A 22,210-nucleotide genomic window follows, 5' to 3' on the forward strand; every position below is an offset into this window, starting at 1 on the left:
CACTATGATCCCGAGACCAACCGACAGAGCATGCAGTGACGGCACAGCAGTTCCCCTCCCCCACGCAAGTTCAAGGTACAAGCATCAGCACGCAAGGTTATGGCCACAAATTTTTGGGAGGCGAAGGGTGTGCTCCTTATTGACTACCTGGAGGTTGGAGACACTATCACGGGGGCCTATTATACAGATCTAATCCCTTAGTTACGCGAAGCAATCAAGGAAAAACGGCGCTGGATGTTGCAGCGAACAGTGCTGTTGTACCAAGATAATGCTCCGGAACAAAAGCCATGCTACTGGTGCCGCAATCCATGTTGCTGGTTTTGATGTGTTGGAACATCCTCCCTACTCACTCGACCTCGTCCCTAGTGACTTTCATTTGTTCCCAAAGTTAAAGGAGCACCTCAAGGGGAAGAAGTTTCACTCAAATGCAGCTATTATTGAAGCTGTGGAGGAATGGCTCACGGCTCAGCCAGAGACTTTCTTTGAAGCTGGCATAGTGGGCTTACAGCATAGGTGGAAGAAGTGTATTACTATGAAAGGAGACTTTTAAAAAATAATACTGCTTATAGGTCAGAGACAATAATTATTGAACCACCCTCGTACTTAAAAATGCTCTCAGAGGCCGCCGATTCAGCTCCGATCAACAGGTGAAGGAAACGGCGCATTCGTGGCTTGCTACGCAACCAAAAGCTTTTTTTTTTTTTTTTTTTCCAGAGGGTATCGGAAAGCTTTTGCGACAGTGTACCTGATGCATTAAAAGCAGGGTGATTGCGTTGAAAAATGACATGACTATGAACATGTACTCTTATGGTAATAAATAATAAAAGTTGATTGCAAATAGTTATTGACCTGCCCTGGTATGTATGTGCAGGTCAATAACTGTGTTCTGTGATAACAGGCATGATTTCGATTTAATTAATTCCATTTGTTCTTTGAAACTAATCGAAAGCTTTGAGCTGAAATTCGCGAAGAATTAGGGCTAAAAGAGATAAAATAAACCCGTAATTGAAAGTTTGTTCATGTGCATAATATGGTAACATTATAATTATTGCTGCATCAGAGACCAAAAATTTTGATCTACTAAAAATATACGTTTTCCTGCTCAAGTTAGTTGCTTCAAAGGAAGATGAAATGAAACGAAATCTTTGTTTTACGTCCCAAGGTTATGCCGGCTAGGCTAAAGGAGACGGTGATGATTAGAAATGAATTAAATGATGGAATGAAGAAAGCGGAAGGAAATAAGAGAACCCCGAGAAAATCCACGCACACGGTGTTTGTCCACCACAAAGCTAACTTGACGCCAGCTGGGATCGAACCAAGGACCCCATGCACCAGGGATGAACGCTCTACCACTGAGCCACCCTGGCCCCTTCGAAGGAAGATGCATGTAAGAGGCATTCTGCTTATGATTTTCTCAAAAAATGTAAGGATTTATTTTAACACCACAAAATTAGTGATTATAAGTAAAGTTCTTCTTGATATAAATCTTTTGATTGATCCTTAAAACTATGTTTGAGTAGCGCCATTATATGTCTTAGCTTAGGCTAAGTTTATGTTTTCCTGAAGAGTGTGATGTGAGTTATTTCGAAATCAAATTATGACCTAGGCGCCAAGTTAAGGTAAATTAACTGAAAATTACGTTACCTACACTTAGGAAAGTAAGGTAGTTAAATTTACGCTAAACTTACTTCATCGATTCATACCTAACCAAACCTAATTTTATTTGATCAAACTTCAGATAAACTTCCCAAGCAGCGAGAAAGTTTTCGGCCAGTTGGCGCGTGCTTGGCTTTTGGCTTTCTAAGCTTACCATTTTAACGCGTGATTTCATACAATCTGACTTTTGTTGTATTTGCAAGCGATACTTTAGATCCTATGCAAAGCGTAATAGCATCACTGGTCGATCATTGCCTATTGGCTTGTCGCAAGCGTAGAATGCTTTTGCCAAGCTCGAATGGAACACTGAATGCAAGGTTGTTCCATATAACTTCGTTACTGAAATCCAGCTTGCGGCATGCTTGCACGCTTTCCAATCAAGCCGGATGCAAGCTTGTCGACTTCCAGTGCAAGCTTACAGCAAGCGGTTTGCAAGTTTTCTGTGCTACTAGGGTTTGTTAACTTAACGTAGCTAAATTATCTTTAAAAAGAGAGAGAGAGAGAAATGAAATGAAATCTTTCGGAAAGTCTATGATTATGCTCTTTAGCTTAAAAAAAAGTGATAATTAAGGCAACTCAATGATGATGGTAGAAAACGAAAGTATCCTGAGAAAACCCACGAACACAATGTTGTAAACCAAAAAGTTCCTTGGTCGGGATAGAACGAGGTAAGCATTCTACCACTTAAAAAAAAGATTAACTGATGAACCGAGCATTCCTCACTATAATCCAGAAGGTATAACGTCGTTGGATTCCCGCGCTTGGACCTACTCGTCACGGAGGGTGTGGTAAGAGGATAGCCAATCATCACCTGGCAATCACTGCGCTCAGCGAGCCACGGGTACCAAACTGGTCACTCCCCATAAATGTCACTATAAACTTTCGCCGGAAGCCAACGACGTTACACCTTCCGTACTACTGTATAACTGTATTCCTTAAATAAGACAGAGGTAGCTCAGTTGTTGAGTGTTTACGTCTGGTGCATGGGGTCCTTGGTTCGACCCCAGCTGGCGCCAAGTGAGCTTTGTGGTGGACAAACACCGCGTGCGTGGGTTTTCTCGGAGTCCTCCCCCTTCCTTCCACTTTCTTCATTCCACCATTTCATTTATTTCTTATCATCACCGGCTCCTTTAGCCTAGCCGGCATAACCATGGGAGGTAAAACTTAAAAATTTCACTTCATGCATTCCCTAACTACCACTATTTTCCTAATTGTACTGTTTCATTTTCTACTTAACACGTCAGGGACACGAACACAGGTATATCGAGGACAGTAAAATTTCATGTATGCTCACTCACTGGGAATAGAACCCGAGGCCACATGGTCAAAGTGCCCTTCTTAATCTAACAAAAGAAATGGACTTATTCTAACAGAAACCATGCTTATAGTCGTTTTCAATATTACGCGTAATGTAAGTCTAAGCTTAAATTAATTCTAAACTACATCACATCTTGGTTAAAACAACTTTAAGTTGAGAGTCAATCTATTCTAAGTGATCAAGCATGTGCCGCTGAACCATCTCCAAGAAGTCCAAATTTTTTCATGAATGTTTATCCTATATCAGGGTACTTCAAAACCACAATTATTATTTTTTTACAATATCCTATGGCGACGCCATTTTGCGTTTTTTCGTATTTTAGGCGTTTACGTTGTTTTGAATATCTCAGCATGTATTCGTCTTAACAAATTGAAAATTGCTGGACGTCTCCAACTCGTGCAGAGCTAAAACTTTGATCTCTTAACAGTATTGCCTAAAACCACTTGAAGGGGATGAAATCAGGGTCTGCAGTGGCAACAATTTTGGACTTTGAAAACATGTTTGGGAAGAGGAAACAACTGACGTAGAGGTATAAATTTGTGTGTGCATGTAGTCCAGGGACATAAAAAATACACAAAAATTTACAGATCTGTAGCTGCTCCCAAAGGCCTGAAAAAATCTTAAAGTTGGGGAATTATGCCAATTTAGCATGTTTCATTGTCCAATATCTCCAATGGGCCTGAATAAAAAAAAATCTGAAATTTTGGGAATAGTTAGTTCTTTAGTATACCATAACACTACAAAGCGCGTTTTGTGTTTTTGAGCAGAAAGGGGTCAAAGTACTAAGTAATGACGTCATACTCTAGGAGGTGTTTTGTTCATAAAATCTAGTGGAAATTTGTCAGTGTTTACAGCGAGTAAGTGTTCATGACTTGAGAATGTAGATCAAAAGAAAGGACAACAGTCTCCTGCATGAATTGACAGTTAAAACAAGAATAAACATGATTGAGTATCATTGATATAGCAAGCAGCAAGAGTAAGGAATACTTACGGACTTTTTTTTTCAAGGGTGCATTTTGACTTTCCTTGCCTTCTGCAGATAGCGGCGTTCTTCACCAGTGCTACTGTGTGTCTGATAAGACAGTGTTACAACTAGAGGAAAGAATCGAGCTTGAGAGCCTTAACTGGACTAACCATTCATCCTACTTTATTTTACTTCACAAATTTCCAGTAGATTTTATGAACAAAATCTCCTAGAGTATGATGTCATTACTTAATACTTTGACTCCGTTCTGCTCAAAAACACAAAACGCGTGGTATACTCAAGGACTAACTATTCCCAAAATTTCAGATTTTTTTTTTATCCTGACCCATTGGAGATATTGGATAGTGAAATATGCTAAATTAGCATAATTCCCCAACTTTACGATTTTTTTCAGGCCTTTGAGAGCAGCTACAGGCCTGTAAATTTTTGTGTATTAACTTATGACCCCGGACTACATGCACTCACAAATTCAGACCTGTACATCAGTAGTTTCCTCTTTCGTAACAATGTTTTCAATGTTCAAAAATGTTGCTACTTTAGGCCCTGATTTCACCCCCTTCAAATGGTTTTAGGCAAAAATGTTAAGAAATCAAAGTTTTAGCTCTGCACGAGTTGGAGATGACCAGCAAATTTTCAATTTGTTAGGACGAATACATGTTGAGATATTTAAAACAACGTAAACGTCTAAAATCGAAGAAACGCAAAATGGCGGCAGCCGTTGCGTTGCCATGGGATGTTGTAAAAAATAATTAACTGTGGTTTTGAAGTACCCTGATATAGGATAAACATTCATGAAGAAATTATATTATTTCGAAAAGATCGAGCGACAATTTTTATTTTTTCTCGATCACTTTGCATGGATTGACCCTTGAGCTAAGTAAGTATGTAATATAGGTCTAGTTATCAAATACCATGTATTGACGCATGGCTAAAATAAATCTAATTTAAGGATAATAAGGTTCCTTATAAAAAAAATATTTGTTAAGGCATAAAGTGAACATTTATTACCAAAAAAATCATTAAATTAAAGAAATAAATTTTCTCATTGCGGACATAAAGTAAACATACACAATAAAAACCAGTCGAGCATTGCCAGAACGAACTTAAAAAGGATTATTTTCTTTAGAAATTTATATGAAATTGTATATTAAATTTATTTGATTAAATTCTATAGATAATACACTTACATATTTGGAGACTGAATATTAGGGGTGAGTATTAGGGGTTCTATCGAATTAGCTGTATTGAGCTGTCATTTTTTATTGCTGTTCACATATACTAAAAATGCTAATAGAATCAGTGGCCACCGCTTACTAGTTGGTACCCAAATGTTCACCATCCTCTTAGGTATTGATCAACACCAATATAATCTCTCTATAACTGACAGTTCCCGAGATACGGTATGGCTCCTTAAATCTCCCGAAATCCGAACTTTTTTAGTCAATATCTCGAGAAAGGTAAGAGTGACACAAAAAATTCCATCGCTTCTTTGAGATAGTTTTCGATGCTTTTTCGAATGGAGGGCTCAAAATTGAAAAAATCGCAAATAACGGACAGACAGAGAGATAGACACACATACGCATACACATACACATAGACGTAGAGACTTCAGTAACGAACCTTTTTAAGTTCGTTGAAAAGTAAAACGTATATGACATTAAACAAATAGATTGGATTGAATCAGACCCGTGACTAGAGGACCTGGCCCCCCCATAGCTTTTCATGACCCCTCCGGACCTCAATATAAAATGCTATTATTAATACAAAAATCACAATTTAGATATTTGTAAGATAATTTTTAATGACTTGGTGCCCCCTATCTTATTCATGCTCACCCCCAAACTTCTGTGTCTGGTTGCGGGCCTGGATTGAATCACAAGTGCCATGAAGAAGAAAATATTTCCATACAATTGTACATTTTGCATTATGAGACAATGTTGCCACGACAGCATTAGTAATTCATTTGTTAATTTAGCCTCTGAGAAGCTTATATGCATGTTGAGAAATTATCTAATCTCTGCTGTGATGTGATGTTACTTCTAAAGGGACGACGGATTTCTGAGAGACAAAATAGATTTTCTTTGACACATTAATCCAGTTTAAAGAGTTCGCTACGAAGCCTGTGTTCGCTACGACTTAATTGTTCTTCTCCTGTTTCTCAAGATTTTCGTAAAAGGTTTAACGTCTCATGAACTTTAAACTCTTCGTTCGTGAAGGAGGAGGAGGAGGAGGAAAGTCCTAAGAAAAATGAAAGAAAACAAGCAGAGAAAAAAAAGAAAAAAAGAAAGGTTTTCTAAAATCCTTTGTGTGGAAATTGAGTTGGCGTAGCAAAAACACGCTGGAACTTCAAAAATAAGGTCCTTTACTTTTTTTTTATTTTTTAAACTTTCTTTTGAAACTCTTCTGCGAAGAAGTTGAAGAAGATGAGGAATTGTCAAGATAAGAACTCGGGAAAGTAGTTTCAACATACCTCCGCGTATTACAATACCCGAAAAACGATTTCTAGTCTTGTCACAGTCTCGAAAAGCATAATGAATAAATGTTAGGTATTTTGTATCATTTTTCATAAACTGACTTCAAAACAAATAACAAAATGTTGGTGTAGGTTGACGAACTGTAGGCAGAAATTTTGTAATTTTACAGTTGAAGAAAGTGAAATAAAATGAAAGCTTTTAGTTTAACGTCCCACAATTATCACTTTAGGCTAAGGAAGACGAGAATTAAGGCAAGTGAACGATGATGGAAGAATTGGTACAGTGAAAAAGTGGGAGGAAATGGGAGTACCGCGAGAAAATCCAAGGATACGAGGTTGTCCATCACAAACTTACTTGAGTGGGGATTGAACTAGGGATTCTATGCACTAGGGGTAAATGCTCTACTACTGAGCGACGGTGCCTCCCCCCACGAATTCAGCCTAGCTAGCCTATGAAGGAAGCAATCAGCTGTTTCCGTAAAACAATGCCACCGTGGAGCCCAGATCCATTGGTTCATGAAGTGAAAATTCTAGCAGCCAAGGGTCGTGTCCCGACCGCACTTCGTTCGTCCCCTGACCTTTGTACCGAAATGTTGGTGACGACTTAGGTGAACTACGGGATCCTCGTTCCAAGAGCACAGCACAAGAGCACTGTAAGGCATCAGACAACCTCTGATATCCCTTCCCTTGCAGCTACAATCAGTAATGTAATGCCTCAGGCAATCTTCGTAATGTCTTCCCTCGTAACCACAACCTGATTTCAGCAATGTAAGGCATCAAGTAACCTTCGTAATCCCTACCCTCGCAAAAACAACCTAATTTCTCTCTTGTCTCTTTTCTGTACAGTTTGAATTGTTTTTATGTCATTTTTGAACTGATTGTAGCACAACCCCCTTGATTTTCATAATTGATATTGTTCAAGTTTCACTTTCTCTCAGATGTCCACATTTTTTTTGATCCTAGTGGCACTATTTCAAAGCTACATTCAGCTTGAGAAAGCAAGCGTTAAAATAGTTCCAATCAAGATCTTCCTTTGTGCCATCTTCCCTTCAAACAGAACGTTAATCCAGTTTTAATATTATCTTAGATAGAAATCTTTGAAGTTTCTTTTCTTTTCTATGGTTTCTGCTTTCTCTGGTTTCTATGGTATCTACTTTCTTTAGTTATTTTCTCAAAATTTCATCACTTTTGTCTTCGACACGTAACATTCTGTACCAGTACATCACATCAAAAGCTTTCAATTTATGCCCCTCGGTTCCTCTTCTTAAAAGTAGCTGGATGGACGAAAAATACGTACCGAAAATGTAACTGTCGCCAATAATATCAAGGAATTAAGAGTTGACTCTCCATTAATATTCTATGAATGAGGAATTGGTTACTAATCAACACAATTACGACGTATTGAATACATTCTCAGGATATAAGAAACAATGTATTGACATTTTTGTAGTTGAAAAAGGTGGAGAAACGAGTGAAAGAAGAAAAGAGCGTAAAGCACGACTATACAATATATAGACTGTTGTGTAAAGGTATGTCTAAACTCTAGCAACTGGTTCCTCGTATAATGGACTAAAGAAATCGATAACAAAATACACCGTTTCGACCCATCGTATATACTAGTTCAATAGCCTGGTCTCTGGGATCACCAGACCTTACTCACTAATTTTTAAGTTTTGGACCACGTCCGGAATGTTTGTGATTTGGAGAGGAACGGATTGTTCAAGACTACAATACTATTCGAGCAACGCAAATTGTCTGAGCATGTGTGTCCATCCATGATGTGCCATGTCCTTGCCTGTCTCCGCATTCAGCATCACCTGGGCATCCATTTTTCTAAATATCCATAACTGACTAGGGAAAAAACAGTCAGATACATCCACCTGTGTCGAACTTCGTTGTTTGGTTCAAATATTCTAATAAAATCCATAGATAAACAGAAAGTTAGTTTTTTTTTAGTACTCGGCGGAATATAGCACTTCCAAATCCAATCAAATATATTGACCTGTCGAATTTCGTTTGAAAATAATTTAAGAAGTACCTAAGATCAAGTTTCTAATCAAGATCGCGCTCCTTTTGGTCATTTTTTGGTTTTGTACGCGCCGTATCTCTCCATGCGCTGTTTCTATCCGCGCTGTATTTGCATGTGCTGTTTTTGTCTGTGCGCGGTTTTTATCCATGCGCTGTCTTTGTCCACGCTGTACTTGCATGCGCTGTTTTTGTCTATGAGCGGTTTTTGTTCATGCACTGTTTTTGTCCTTGCTCTCTTTTGACCGGATATCATCCAATATATGCAGCCCGATTGCTTTTAATTTTCTTTCTCTGTCACCAACGACATTATATAAGACATGATTTATAATTGAAAATGAAATCTGAATCACCATTGCAGTAGGTTCCGTCAATTTCCTTTGGAACCTTGAGTACCAAAGGAACATGCTCTAGCACTGGACAAGTGAGGAGAACATACTCCATTCGAAAAAAAAAAAAAACACTTCGTCTTTTTGTGATTTCTAAAGGGGGCACGATGGCTTACTGATAGCCCTCCCTGCTGGTCTAGTGGCTAGCACGTGCGCCTTTGGTGTACATGGTCCCGGATTCGATTCCCCATGGGACAGCCTTCGGAATTTTAACTGTCTTTGATGTTTCTGTGTTCGTATCCCTGTCGAGTCTGGTAGTCCTGATCAGTGATAGAAAAGGAAAGTAAGAGTCAGGAAAGAAGTGATAGAGCGCTCACCTCCCGTCTCTGGGGTCCTTTGTTCGATCCACGACCAAGTAAGTTTGTGCTGGACAACACTGTGTCTGTAAGTTTTTTTCTGGATACTCTCGTTTGCTTATAAATTCTCATTTCATCATCATTCGCTTGCCTTAATTATTCATCTTTCTTAGCCTAAAGGGCGTAAACGTGGGGCGTTAAACTAAAAGATTTCATTTTTTTCTTTTTCATAATTTCTAAAAATATTACTCGTACTTACGATCATATCTTGGTTTAAATATTCTGTAAATTTAATGTCCACTGCTCTGAAATTACCGACATAGCAAATATTTAATATATACAGGGTGGCCCAAATATATATACAGTGGCGGATCCAAGCGGAGGGCTATAGGGGCTATAGTGCCCCCTTGACGCTCAGGTATACACTGGATAAAACGGCAAAATATGGTTTAGCCCCTCCCTTGATCATATCCTGAATCCGCCCCTGTATATATATATTCCCGTACTGATCGGCTCATAGCATTTTATATCATTTACTTATCCACACAGGTATTGACTTGGTTTCCTTATTATTTGTCTCTAATACATTTTCACTTATACGTTAAACTCAGAACAGATCGAAGGAAATAAATTCATAATTTAAATAAAGCAAAATGACGTATTTGAACAACACAGGGATGTATACCTACTTTTGGACCACTCTGTATATCGAACTTTTATGAAAATAATATTCACTAATATCAAAAGCTTAATTTGAACGGCAGAGCAATAACATTCCTTGAATATACGCTCGCGTATAGGATTTCAAGAATATGCCCTCTGAATAAGAGTTTATGAATGCGATTTCAGGCAGATTTCCTTGTGAATACCGATGGATTTCCATTATGTCGATGCAGCGTCACAACTAGAATTTTTGTCACGCACGAGTAAAGTTAGATTTCGGCACACCCATCATGGCTTCTGTGAATTCTTAATACAAAATGTCATTTCTAGTTCTCTTTAAAATGAGTTTCTGAAAATAACATTTCACTTTAAATTCATTGTTTAATTTTACTGTATATTAAAAATAGTCTGTCTTAGTGCAAATCAGTTTAGCAAAAATAATATTTTATGTAAAAAAAAAGTATAGAAGGTAATCGTTCACATAACGTTTTATTAATTTACCCTAAAATTAATGCAGCGGGGCAAATTCTATTGTTTGTATTGTGAGGTCACGTTTAATCCCATTTAAAAGTAACTGAATCACTACTAACACTTAAGTAGGGAAGCATGCTTATAAAGGTATTACGAAAGTAAGCGTACTGAATTGAAAAAAAAAATATATAACTAATTCTGCGTGAGCAAAGACGTATCTCACACAGGTGCGTACCTAGAAATTTGTGTTGGGGTGTCCACCACTGGTAGTCACTATATCTAGGTAGCATTGAACTGACATTATTGTACGCTCGATCAAATGATAAGTAATTTTAAAGTACTGTCACCTATATTCTCCGTAAAAATAATACGAGGAGTGATCAGAAAGTAATGTTACAAAGCCTGCAGTGAAATGTGTATATCGTCGGCGGCAATTCAAAACCTGCTATGTGCATTTTGCAGGAGAAGCGAAAAACAGTATCCTGGTTAGCTTTTTGGCTTTATAAAAGTGATGTTATAAGTAATATTTGATGCTGCACGTAACTGGTACCTTCTCAAGTAACTTGAGAAGGTACCAGTTACGTGCAGCATCAAATATTACTTATAACATCACTTTTATAAAGCCAAAAAGCTAACCAGGATACTGTTTTTCGCTTCTCCTGCAAAATGCACATAGCAGGTTTTGAATTGCCGCCGACGATATACTATTTCATATAACCAATACAGCCAACAAATAGAACATACATTTGGTTATTTTTCAACGTAGTCCCTATATCAGTTGAGACACTTGTTGCGTGTGTAGTCACGTGTTTCACCTCCTCGGCCTCCTAGGTGCTCATTCAAATGCGAGAACAGGTGAAAGTCGCTTGGAGCGAGGTCCGGGTTGTAGGGAAGGTGGTCGATGATGTCCCAGCGAAAGTACTTCAATAGTGTGGTGGTCTTCTGGGCTCCTCGTCGGTGACGTTTTCTGTATAAGCCGCAAAGTTTCGTCACCATTCTGCGACATGTTGACGAGACTTAACATTCTCTTCGTAAACCTCTAACTAGCTGCCGGCGCGGACTTTTTCGCAAGACCAGTTTTCGAAACGAGTTGAGTTGATTTTGAGTTTAACGTCCCTTTTCAGCAGCGACGCTATATGAGACGTGGACCCACTGATTAACGTGGAATCTGAACCACATGAGCTCCCGCAGGGAATCGAACCCGCGCCTCCCACGCCAAATGCGCGTACACTAACCGCTTAGCCATGGAGGAGTTCAGAGGTTTCGAAACGAGTCGCCATATGTGTTTACATACAACTAGCGCCGTAGATGGCGGGTGGCTGAAACTCTGCACAGTTGCCAACTCCATGTATCAAAATTATCGCACACCCTTAATTTCTCTATAACAGACGAAACTCCAAAAAATATCGACCATGTAACCTTAGTTTCTGATCCTCCCTCGTAAAACGAAATTATTTTTATGAGAAAAGAAAGAAATGAAATCTGTAAGTTTTACGTCCCACGGTTATGCCGTTTAGGCTAAAGGAGACGGTGATGATGAGAGATGAGTGAAATGGTGGAATGAAGAAAGTGGGAGGAAACGGGAGAACCCCGAGAAAACCCACGAGCACGGTGTTTGTCCACCACAATGTCCACACGGCGTGAACTGGGATCGAATTAGGGACCTCAAGCACCGGAGGTGAACGCTCTATTACTGAGCCAACCGCGCCCCCTGAGAAAAGAAAGTAGGTACAGATGTAGTGTAAAATCAATTTTTTTAAGGTACAGCAACCAATTCTTTCCTAGAGCAACCACAGTTTTCTTAAGAAAGTATTAAAATGACTCTCGAGTTCGAATTACGACGTTGGGGGTAGAGTCTTGACCCGGTCAATCATCCTCGTTGGTCTGTCCTTGATCCCACAACACTAAACGGCGTTATTTGAAGGCGGGGCTCCAAGTGCCCTTTAAATGCTGCTACCAAATGAGAGGCCAGCGGTATTGCCACATTTATTTTGTACACATCCACGACTATTCCCTGCCACTTGATCGCGCTGTTGTCCGTCTGCTTAGCCATAGCCACACCCCTTAGAACTTGGCAACGTCACGTCAGAGCTTGCGTTTTATTCGTTTAGCTGAAATGGCAAGATGTTTGTCACATGATTCAGTTAAGAAAGTACTCTATAATGTTGATAGCGTTTATCGACAGATCTCACAGAGTTTTAAAAAAGGTAATATGGGTGAGTATAAATGCTCATGGGTCATTTTCGAGAAACGCGAGAAAAAACTAATATGAACCCAAGGATGTTATAGAGTAGAGGATCTGCCCATACGTGTCTTCATCATATGAACTCAATGAAGCCAGCAAACAACGGAGCATCGTCTTAGTCGGCACGTCTGATTGACTCCTCTCGTTTCCGCCATGATTCTTGGCTGGAAACAATGCTATCATAGTGGCGCGGAGTGGGCAGAGTAGGTGTGGCGAAGCTGTGATGTATGGGCAGATCCTCTATTTTATAACATCCTTGTATGAACCCAAAAAAAAAAAAATGATGCTACACGATAACCACCCCATCTGTTGAGTGAAACTGGTACTGAAAGATGCCTTAATCAAGCTTTTCGTTGTGGAAATAAGAAGACGACAGAACACAGTATCGTTAATGAGGTATAGGCAAAAATTATTATTAATTGTGTAAGAGTATTAGTTTTCGTGAAACTAAGAATAAGACGTAATTCAAACGATAAATCAAATTGAGCTGAACATAAAAGGAGATCCTATAGAGTAAATTCTTATGCGTAGTTTTTGAAACAAAACATTGTGAAAAATTAATTTAAAGAAAGGTACTTCGCGTCGTAAATCTCGTCTCATGGGTAACAAACATTAAAGTTCGAACTTACTCAAATTTTCACACACAAAGAAAGAAATCTCTCATTACTGCACGTTGAATAAAAATACAGTAAACTCCAGAATGTACGTTAAGTTGGGTTCCGCAGCAACTTCAGATAACACGCAGAAAGGCCAAAAAAGGACAAAAAGTCAATATGAAAATAGTTCTGATCGATTTTTATTTACAGTAGGCGCGCACATATAGAATTATAACTTAAGAGGCCTCATCCCGGCGAAATTAAAATACCGCTAATTTTACAGTAATTATGTGATATCTTCAAATACATAAAAGATAATTGAAATGTGGAACAAGAGCGCCCTAGACAATATCATTTTACATGAGACACCGTTATCACGATTCCCTTATCTGCTTTCGATTTCGAGCCATTTTGAAAATCGTCACTTATTTTCGAGTTTTTAAATGGCTGCAAACGGAAAGCTACTAGGTGACTTGTGATAACGGTACCTCACGCAAAATAATATTGTCCAGGGCCTCTTGTTCCACATTTCAATTATCTTTTATCTATTTGAAGATATCACATAATTACTGTAAAATTAGCGGTATTTTAATTTCGCTGGGATAAGGCCTCTTAATAGACAGTAGTTTTATCATGCTCTTACAAGTTTATTATATACTTTTTCACAAAATAATCGATGAACTGTTTTTATTTTTCGTGTTGTTAAAACATTGCTTCTTTATTCGTCATTAAAGCTTTGTAAAAAAAACATTTTGTCATGAAGTCCTTTTTAAACATTTCCTTTTAATACCATGAAGTAAAAAGAAATGAAATCTTTCAGCTGAACATCCTACGAATATGTCCTTTAGGCTAAAGGAGACGAATCATTTAGACAAAAAAAAAAAAAAAAAAAAGTATGTGGCTTTACGTAAAAACGTGGGTTACACGCAGTGTTCGAAGTGGAAGAAAAGCAGAGGCAGTATGATTTATTACGATTTTGACTTGACACACCGGCTATCTAAATGTTGAAATACAGTGATGGTATGTTGCCTAAAATATTGCATTTCTATTTATATAATGACTGAAATGAGAGCATGGAGAGAACTTTGATCCCTCGCCAACAACTTTCTTTAAAAAAATTAAAAATAGCCTCTTATGTTGCATTATGGAGAATTATTACACGAAAATGCTAAAAAAAAAAAAAAAAAAAAAAAGTTTTTATATTAAGAATTTCTTGCAGGAAAACTCCCGAAAGAATCGTCCCCAGAGCAGACAACCCCTAAATCCGCTCATGCTCAAAACACGACATCTATATGAATTAAGTCAAGAAGAGAGACATACAAACACATTCATACACACATATAATTCAATATGGCACATCAAAAGATATACTAGACGAATTTCTTTGAAGACATCTCATTTTAAAAACAAAAGGTAGGAAAAAGATAGCAAAAATATGGGTGTTGTCAAGTTAGAAATTATTTCTACATAAGAAATAAAATCTTTTTACGTGCAAAGCTATTCGCCAATTACTGTGTATAAAAATGGATTTATTAAGTTATTTAGGATCTATTCTCCCGTGACGGTATGTCTTGATCACTGAAAAACCAGAGACGGTATGCCTTCATCACTGAAAAACCAGAGCCGGTATGCCTTCATCACTGAAAAACCAGAGGCGGTATCGCATACCACCATCCCACTCCGTCTCACTTCGAGAGCTTCCTCGTGGTTAGCTTACGTGCCTTTGGCGGGAGAGACCCGGGTTCGATTCCCGGCGGGAGCTCATGTGGTTCGGATTCCACGTTAATCAGTAGGTCCACGTCTCATATAGCTTCGCTGCTGAAAGGGACGCTAAACTAAAAATCAACTCAACGTCTCACTTCGAACACTGGCTACACGCGTAAACCTGTAGTTTTTGGACTTAACGTACAGTAAACGTATAACTGAAAACGTATGTTTTATAATACTTTCCATATAAGTGTTCCGAATAAACGTACTTTCCTTACGAAAGAAAGAACTGTATGTAGGCGGTCAGGATCTCACATACAGATAAACGTATGTAACATATAGCTGACGCATGTAACATACGTATACGTATGTGATATACGGAAGACTGTTAGATGTCAGACATCCTGTAAGGGCATGATGTAGCATCTAAGCGTGATAAAGGGCAATACATATGTAGCATATGAATAATGTATGCTCCGTTCTGATTTCTGTAGTAAACATAAGGATCCCGTATATTTGTACAATATACCGCTTGTCCGGATAATGGATTTTTCTCAGTGTAAGACAAGTAAATGTTGATGGAAGAATTTGTGGAATGAGCATGTAGGAGAAAACGGGTGGAGCCTGAGAAAACCTATGAAAACTATGTTGTCTACAATAACTTACTTGACCGAGGATCGAATCTTAGACCTCACGAACCACAGGTAAACTCTCTACTACTGAGCCACCTTGCTCCACTTTTAATGCCATAATTTATCGTCGCAAGACAAGAGAAAAAGGAAAAGAAGACCACGGATAATCGATAGTTTACTGTATATGTGACAAGCGTGTTATTATGTTTATCTGTGCGAGTGGAGTATTTAAAGGAAGGCTTCCGGGCTTAACCCCCCTTCGAAATTTTATTTACTATTTTAAAGTAAATGAAATACCTTGCAAAATTTTCACATTTCAAGGAACAAAATTAGCAAAGCCCCTCCCAAAACAAAATCGTACATACGCCACTTATCTGCGCCATAAAAAAAATATATATATGAAATAATTGATTAATGTATATTTATAATTAAAATTTGCATTTTAAAATAAATAAATGACAAAACGAATTGCGCTACAAGGAAGCTTCAAATTTATTTAGTGTTTTTAAGATAGGAATTTATCTGTTTATGTCCAACATCTTTGAAGTTTATAATAGCATGTTTCTGGAATGTGCAATTAACTCATTTTCATCCAAAGTTAACACATGAGTAAGATCGCTAGCTAACATAGCTTTACGCTAGAACACATCAACAAAGTATATATGGCACATATTCCTCGTTCATAAAAGCGCTCTGGAATTTTGTTTCTCATATTTTGTTAAAACGAAGTTGACAATGCGGCACATTTGATGTACAATAACCTCGGAAATTTATTCATAAAATTAATGTATTGCTTTTGAAATTAAGTACACAATGACCCCGTTTCATGGAAGAACTTACATTAAAGTGTACATTACTCTGCCCTCTATTGGTGCACTTGCATAACAAACAACGTTAAAAATAGAACAAACATTTTACAGTTTCAGAGTTGATAAAAAAAAGTATGTAAAAAAAGATTTCACAACAAAATCAAGATGCAAAGTGTTGACATAGTAATTTTGTAATTACAGGACACAAAGACCCAGATTGAGAAACTGTAACGACGCCGAGAAACAAAAGCAATGAAGAGGAAAGGGGGCGTTTATTGTTGGAGAAATTAAAAGCAACCAGACTCCTTGAAGACTCCAGCAGAGTTACCTATTAAAACTTAACTGTTACTGCCATCTGTTGTTTTAATTCTGAACTAAAGGCGTTCACTCAATCAGCGGTCATTGTACGCACAAGTGTCTGTTCTGTCTGCTTTCTGTGGTAAACTTCACTCGTTCAATTGTAAATCTTTTTGTGGAGGGAGACAAATACAGGGTCCGGTAAAAAAAAAAAAATACCTCCTGTGTTTGGAGAAGGCGCTGTGTTAGTTATGGTGGGAATACGGCTGCGGAGGGAGTATCGATCGACAGCGGTATACGTACCACTTTCAGTGGTCACAATAGTATGGCACGGTGAGCATCGTGCGTTTGTTGTGAAGGAGCTATATTCGTAATGGTGGTTCTATGATTACTTCTCAGCGGGCGTTTCGCATTCGGTTCGTACTTGGCTGACAAGATTCTGTTCTGGTATCAAACTTTAGAGCTACAGGTTCTGCACTGACCGCTCTCGGACCGTAACAACGCCGGTAAATGTGGCGCGTGTGAGAGCGTCCATCCAGCAATCTCAATACGTTCAGTACTTAAACAGTTTATATAGGACGAAAGCGCTGCATTGTGAACTGCGATCTGAATCAACGTAGAGCTTTCGATGTTTTCTTATTAGGAATCGAACGAGGGACATTGTGCATGAAAGGCATTCACGCTACCCAGTATACAGTCCAGAAGAGAGGGTAAAGCAGCATTTCGATGCAAGAAAAAGACGACAGAATGAGATACTCAATTTCTAATTCTCGATAAGTACCAATACATATAGACCGCTTGAATTAAAAATAGAGTAACTCCAAAATGTAAACTTTCAGGAAAGAACTTTGAAATTCAATATCTCATGAAATATTCATCTCTCTTTTATGGTTACAGCCAAAACATAACAATAAAGTTGACTTTCTAATGCTCGTAGTGAATAACATCTTGTGATGCGATTTATATAAGATATAGAACTTCAAAGTTTTTCCACTGGAAAATTTCAATTTTGGAGTTACACTTGGCATCCAAACGGTTCATATAGGAGAAATATAATCAGATGGTGTTATTATACTGTTTATTATTTTATCCATGGGCAAGGGTACCCATCAGGGGGGGGGGGCAAGTGGGGCGCTCGGCCCCCTAAGAGGAGATCGTATTTGGGAATATCGAAAGCCCATTAGAATTTTTACATTAGTTATAGTGAAATTTGAAACTATATTTGAAACCTCGCTTATATTTGCCCCCCTGGAAACCACAACATGGTCTCCCTTATCCATGGGGGCATGGTGGCTCTACAGTAGAGCTCTTACCTCTGATGCGTGGGATCCCGTGTTCGTTGATTTTGAGTTTAATGTCCCGTTCAGCAGCGAGGCTATATGAGACGTAGACCTACTGATTAACATGGAATCCGAACCATAAAAGATCCCACCGGGAATCGAACACGGGTCTTCCACGCCAAAGACGCGTACGCTAACCGCTTAGCCATGAAATCCCATGTTCGATTCCCGGCCAAGTAAATTTGTAAAGGACAACATTGAGTCTCTAGGTTTTCTCGGCGTACTTCCGTTTCCTCCCACAATTTCATTCCACCAATTCTTCCATGATATTTCACTTGCTTTAATCACCCATCTGCTTTAGTCTAACGGGTGTAATCGTGGGACGTTAAACGAAAAGGTTTTCTTTAACCATATACAAGAATAAGAAAAAAATAGAGCAAAATACTCTATAGTAAACTATAGGGCATAAGTAATTTCGTTGCGTTCAGTGGAATTGACAGAAAAAAAAAATAGTCCTAAAGTTGCGTATTATGTTATCAGATGTACATTTCGTACACTGATGGGATTCAAAAGCAGGCAGTGTCATTGATAGACATGTGTCTATCTGATCGTATAATCATTAATTAAAGTTTAATTGGATATTATTGTGTGTGAGTGTGTGTACAGGGCCCTTCACATTCCTCTCTGAATTCGCCAGTCACTGATTACACTAGATGAACACATATGTCCACACAAGAGGTTTAATTATAACTGGAAATGTAATTTCTTGCTATATGACACAATAGCTCACCAAGATGGATACAATAAGTGAACCGAGAAGGTTATATTACTACTTTGATATGAGATTGAACATTCCAAAGTCATTAATCATAGTGAGAAAAAAGGAATTCTCACAAGAATCCAAGAATAACTAATAAAGAAATAAGTATAAGATGGCACGTAAGTCCAATTAGCTCTTAATTATTTTGGTATATTATAGACTAGCTGAATATACTCATTCTTCGCATGGAGGCTGTATTTGGAAGTTAACGCCTGTGGGAGTATCACCATTCATTTCAGCAATCGTGAAAACTATGGATTTGACACTAATATCGGTCATTTTGAATTACTTTTACATGCCTCGGTATCCCCCTCCCCCCTCGTGATTCCTGGCCTACAGCCGAATACGGTGAATTTGGAAGTTAATGCGATCGGAGTTTCACCATTGATCTCAGCGACCGCGAAAACTATGAATTCGACACTAATATCGGTAGCGACATTTTCTACTACTTTTACATGTTCCGGTAAAAGCCCCCTGAGATCCCTGATTCGAATTTTGAAAAAAAAATCGCTTCACTTTGGTCTGGGGCTTGGACCAAGGAATCCGTGACCAAAATTTGGTAACTCTCTTCCGTCTGGTCCCCAAGCCGGTCCCAGTAAATACCCACCCCCTGAGACCCCCTGATTCGAAATTTGAGAAAAACGCTTCGTCTTGATCTGGGACCTGGACCAAGGTACCCGTGACCAAATTTTGGTAACTCTCGGTCTACTCGTCTGGTCCCCAGACCACACACTGACAGACAGACAGACAAAAACACACAAAAAAACTCTTTTTTGACATGAAAACATGACTGACGAGTCAACGACCACGCAAAAAGAACGGATCGTAATGAGAACGTGGACCTTCGAATGACTGTGAACAAAGAAATTGATCAGGTATTTATAACCAGATTTCATAGGACGATATTATAAACTGTCGCATCGAAATGGACAATTTTATCATTGAAGAAAAATCAGTTTGAAAATGGTGATGATGACCTACCAGCATATTATGAACTTGCTATCAGAGAATAACTGAGTGGTGTGTTGAGAAATAAATGGGTTGGAAGAGATTCAACACAGTAACCATTGTCTCTAGAATAGTTACACGACGTCCGAATCTTTCCTTGTATGGTAACATGTTGTAGAGTAAGTCAAAGATCCCAAATAGTTTGCCTTTTCTTATATTCTGCACCCTCCTTCACATTTAACGTGCTTCAGAAAAATTCACAAGGGAGGCGGGACTTTTGGATCATCCTTACAAGAGTTTTACAAGAAAGCAATCCAGCAACTAAAGTTTCAGCAATAGAAATATGTTTGACTGGTGAGGAATTTTGTAACTTACATTTCTGTCTTTATGTGAATCCAATGACTGCTGTTTTGTATATCCAACATGCTTTGGCCAGAAAATATAGCCCATTGGTCTTTATCGCGACGACAGCAAACAGCTTCAAAGCTAACATTTCCATGGCATCCTCAATTAATTAACGAATCAAGTTACAGTTGTATGTTGTGACAGTGACAAATAGCCTCGAAGCTCATGCTTTCGTTATATCCCGGTCAATCAAGAACTATTGTATATTGTGACGGGGACAAATAGCTTTAAAGCTCGTGTTCCTATTACGCCCCAATCGTTCAAGTTACGGTTCTATGTTGTGACGGAGACAAAATAACTTCAAAGCTAAAGTCCCCTTTACACCCCAACCAATCAAGTTACAGCTAAATATTGAGACGGAGACAAATATATTAGAAGCTAAAGTCCCCTTTACACCCCAACCAATCAAGTTACAGCTAAATATTGAGACGGAGACAAATATATTAGAAGCTAAAGTCCCCTTTACACCCCAACCAATCAAGTTACAGCTAAATATTGAGACGGAGACAAATATATTAGAAGCTTAAGTCTCCATTACACTCCAATCAGTAAAGTTACAGCTATATGTTGAGATGGATATAAATAACTTCGAAGTTCAAGTCCCCATTGCACCGCAATCAATCAAGGCACGGCTATACATTGTGAAAGGGACAAATAATTTGAAAGCTGACGCCGTCATTAAATTATTAATCAATCAATATTGCTACGCTTGTTGTGGCGGGAGAAATACCCATGGTATTAATATTCCCATTTTACCACTAATTTATCAAGCAATAAGTTTATGGTGTGATGGAGACAAGTAACTTCACTGCTGACGTTCCCATTCAAATCTCAGACAATCAATCAATCAAACCACCACGTTACAGCTGTAAGCTGTGTTCATGACAAATATTCTCAGTTTTGATGCCTTTCCTTTTCATTTCCTCGTTGACGTCCTCATTATACCACTAATCAATCAAGCTACAACTGTGCTGCGTGACGGGGAAAATAACCTCATAGATGACGCCCCCATTATAAATTCAATCTAACGTTTAAATTAAATGAATTAAAAATAGTGGGTGAATTGTAATTACCTTGTAATGGAAAGGCGTTGTTGGGTCTATGGCGAATTGTCCATCGCAGAATCCACAACAATAAGTGGGAGGGGGTTCTTTTTCGTCCTCCCCGACGCTGCCACCCATCGCAAACTTCTCGAGGAACCAATCCTGACGTGGCTCCGGCTCTCGTGGTGTCAATCTCTGATTGGCCCATCGACTGAGTACCTGCCATAAAGAAAAATAAACTGGTTACTATTGACTACAGTTAAAAAGTAATTTTATTTCTATTCTATTAGTTTTACATGTTATTACTATTTAAAAGACATTTCCTGAATGGTTCTGTTTACTAGCAACCAACACATGCTCTTATTTACAAACATGAACCATGTCCTTTCTGCTATGAATTACTACAGTGGCAGATGACAAGGAACACCAGTGACGTCACTGGTCATGTGACAACGAACAACCACTAGCGCCACCGCTACACTGGAGTAGCTATATAACCAGGTGGATCTCACCGACAATCATCAGTCTACGGCTGGTCACCTCCACTCTCTCAGCTTGCCTAGAACTTTGAAAGAAATCTAACTCAAAACCTTTAGCTTGCACAGAGCTCTAGGCTTCCTTTCCTACCCACTTAGCTTGCTCGGAGGTCTGTTGGGATACTTAAACTCAGTCACCTAGCTTGCCTGGAGCTTTGAAAGAAACCTAACTCAAAACCTTTAGCTTGCTCGGAGCTCTAGGACTCCTTTCCTACCCACTTAGCTTGCTCGGAGCTCTAGGCCTCCTTTCCTGCCCACTTAGCTTGCTCGGAGCTCTGTGGATATCCTGCCCTAGATTGCTCAGGCCTTTTTAATACCTCTCTTTGCCCAGTATTAGTGAACTATTTAGAGTGAATCATCATTTATAATAATAAAATTTTTATAATAAAAATTCGGTAATGGAAGAAATGTTCCAGTGTGTAATTTAGCTGTACCTATTCTCTATCTATACCTGCGTAAGCAGAACTTTACAATGTGTAAACAAGAAAAAACGGGTGGGTGCAGTTGTTGAGGGATAGTGAGTTTGGTTCTGGTATAATACACAGGTATCGGGTTCCATTCCTGATTTTATATCTTGTTGTATTTTTTCATAAACTTGAAAAAAGAAAGTCTTCTT

At 38.6% G+C, this 22,210-nt stretch overlaps 1 protein-coding gene across 1 annotated transcript in view; it reads right to left on the bottom strand.

The window, feature by feature from the left end:
- Positions 1-22,210, bottom strand: part of CngA (Cyclic nucleotide-gated ion channel subunit A) — a 415,321-nt gene that overhangs the window by 85,113 nt on the left and 307,998 nt on the right. The window contains exon 5 of the mRNA XM_081727288.1: positions 21,089-21,277. Coding sequence (XP_081583414.1) covers positions 21,089-21,277 — 189 coding nt within the window. The remainder of the gene's footprint in view (positions 1-21,088; positions 21,278-22,210) is intronic.

The sequence above is a fragment of the Thermobia domestica genome, chromosome 10, assembly GCF_964235325.1.
Source record: "Thermobia domestica chromosome 10, izTheDome1.hap1.1, whole genome shotgun sequence".
Taxonomy (NCBI): domain Eukaryota; kingdom Metazoa; phylum Arthropoda; class Insecta; order Zygentoma; family Lepismatidae; genus Thermobia; species Thermobia domestica.